The sequence below is a fragment of the Blennius ocellaris genome (genome assembly GCF_963422515.1).
Source record: "Blennius ocellaris genome assembly, chromosome: 19".
NCBI lineage: Eukaryota > Metazoa > Chordata > Actinopteri > Blenniiformes > Blenniidae > Blennius > Blennius ocellaris.
Window position 1 is genome coordinate 1,950,677 of NC_137668.1, and position 1,918 is coordinate 1,952,594.

Consider the following 1,918-nt stretch of genomic DNA (forward strand, 5'->3'; position numbering starts at 1 on the left):
AACAACTGCACAACACAACAACTACAACCATACTGCACACCACAACAACAACTACATAACATAACAACTACACAACTAAATGACTATACAACTACACAACACAATTACAGAACAACACAACTAAATAACTACACTACACAATAACACAGCAGCACAACACAACTATACAATAACACAACAGTACAACACAGCTACACAACAACAACCGGCCAGAATAATGATCTTGAAAAACCAGACAGAAGACAAAATGTCACTGCTGCTGCATGAGGCTGTGATTGGCTGCTGCTGTTGTGTGAGGCTGTGATTGGCTGCTGCTGCTGCTCAGTGAGACTGATTGGCTGCTGCTGCTCAGTGAGGCTGTGATTGATTGACAGGTCCCTCTGGCTCTGCAAGATGTTGTCGTCTTCTCCAGCCCCCTCTGCCCCCCCTTCAGTTCACACCGTAACCTCTGACCCCCGACATCTCAGCTTTGAGACATACTGGAGAGAGGTGCAGAGCATCGATGAGGAGGAGGAGGAGGAGGAGGAGGAGGAGGAGGAGGAGGAGGAAGGGGAGGAAAGGAAGAATATGGATGGTAAGTGAAGGACCCATCACACCAGAACTGGGGTTTCCTGTCTCACTTCCACCTTGTCCTCAGATGTGGAGCTGGAGGAGGCATGGCTAAAAGAGGCAGGGCTATGCTCCCTACTGACTGGTGCCTCCTGCTGCTCAGAAGAGGAGGAGGCGCTGCTCTCCACATTGTCACGGAAACAAGCTGCCACAGTGAGAATGAGGCTAGACAACTACACACAAACCCTGAGGAGGAGGAGCCACCGTCAGCCAATCAGAGATGTTCGAGATGTTTTCACTGAGGTCTCACACACACACACACACACACACACACACACACACACACACACACACACACACACACACACACACACACACACACACACACACACACACAGTGTAACTTTTTTTATCAAATGTTTTCAGTCTTGTGATGACTCAGCAGAAAAAGATTTGATTCTTCGCTCTGAATCGTCTACAAGTCGATTTCACACCAAGACCATTCGCCGAAACAGACCCACGGGTACTTGTCTTCCTGCTTCCTGTCTGTTTACTTCCTGTCTGCCTCCTGTCTTTCTGCTTCCTGTCTTCTGCCTCCTGTCTTTCTGCTTCCTGTCTGTCTTCCTCCTCTTTCTGCCTCCTGTCTGTATGCGTTCTATCGGTCGGCCTCCTGTCTTTCTGCCTCCCGTCTTTCTGCTTCCTGTCTTTCTGCTTCCTGTCTGTCTGCCTCCTGTTTTTCTGCCTCCTGTCTTTCTGCCTCCTGTCTTTCTGCCTCCTGTCTGTTGGTTCTGGTCCAGGTTGGTGACGTCTGTCTCTTTCTCTCTCTGTATCACAGTGCGACCAACTCTTCCCTTGTTTGTTCTAGAAGAGCCTGCAACAGAACAGAACCATCCAGAACAGACCCTCCCAGAACAGACCCTCCCAGAACAGACCCTCCCAGAACAGACCCTCCCAGAACAGACCCTCCCAGAACAGAACCTGTCAAAACAGAACCATCCAGAACAGGCCATCCCAGAACAGACCCTCCCAGAACAGACCCTCCCAGAACAGAACCTGTCAAAACAGAACCATCCAGAACAGGCCATCCCAGAACAGACCCTCCCAGAGCAGAACCATCCAGAACAGAACCTGTCAGACCAGAACCTCCAAGAACAGAACCACACACACCTGGGCCGAGCTGATTGGCTGCTGAGAGCCACTCCCTACTCAGAGAGCATGACAGAGCACAGAAAGGGTGGGGCTTGTGTGGACTGTCTGCGTTTCTACTCAGGTGACGTCACTGAGCTGCAGGTGAGTCTGTTCTTAATGATTAATTGGCAGAAGCTGCTTATTGGCTGTCGTGACAGGTGTGTGTGTGTGTGTGTGTGTG

The 1,918-nt window shown here is 50.3% G+C and overlaps 1 protein-coding gene across 1 annotated transcript in view; it reads left to right on the forward strand.

Annotated features, from left to right (window-relative positions):
* Positions 1–393: 393 nt before the first annotated feature.
* The window catches only part of arhgap28 (Rho GTPase activating protein 28), a gene marked incomplete at both ends in the record, with an annotated part of 11,535 nt that continues 10,010 nt past the window's right edge, over positions 394–1,918 (forward strand). The window contains 3 exons of the mRNA XM_080515216.1: positions 394–574; positions 638–852; positions 1,540–1,839. Of these exons, the coding sequence (XP_080371342.1) occupies positions 394–574; positions 638–852; positions 1,540–1,839 (696 nt within the window). The remainder of the gene's footprint in view (positions 575–637; positions 853–1,539; positions 1,840–1,918) is intronic.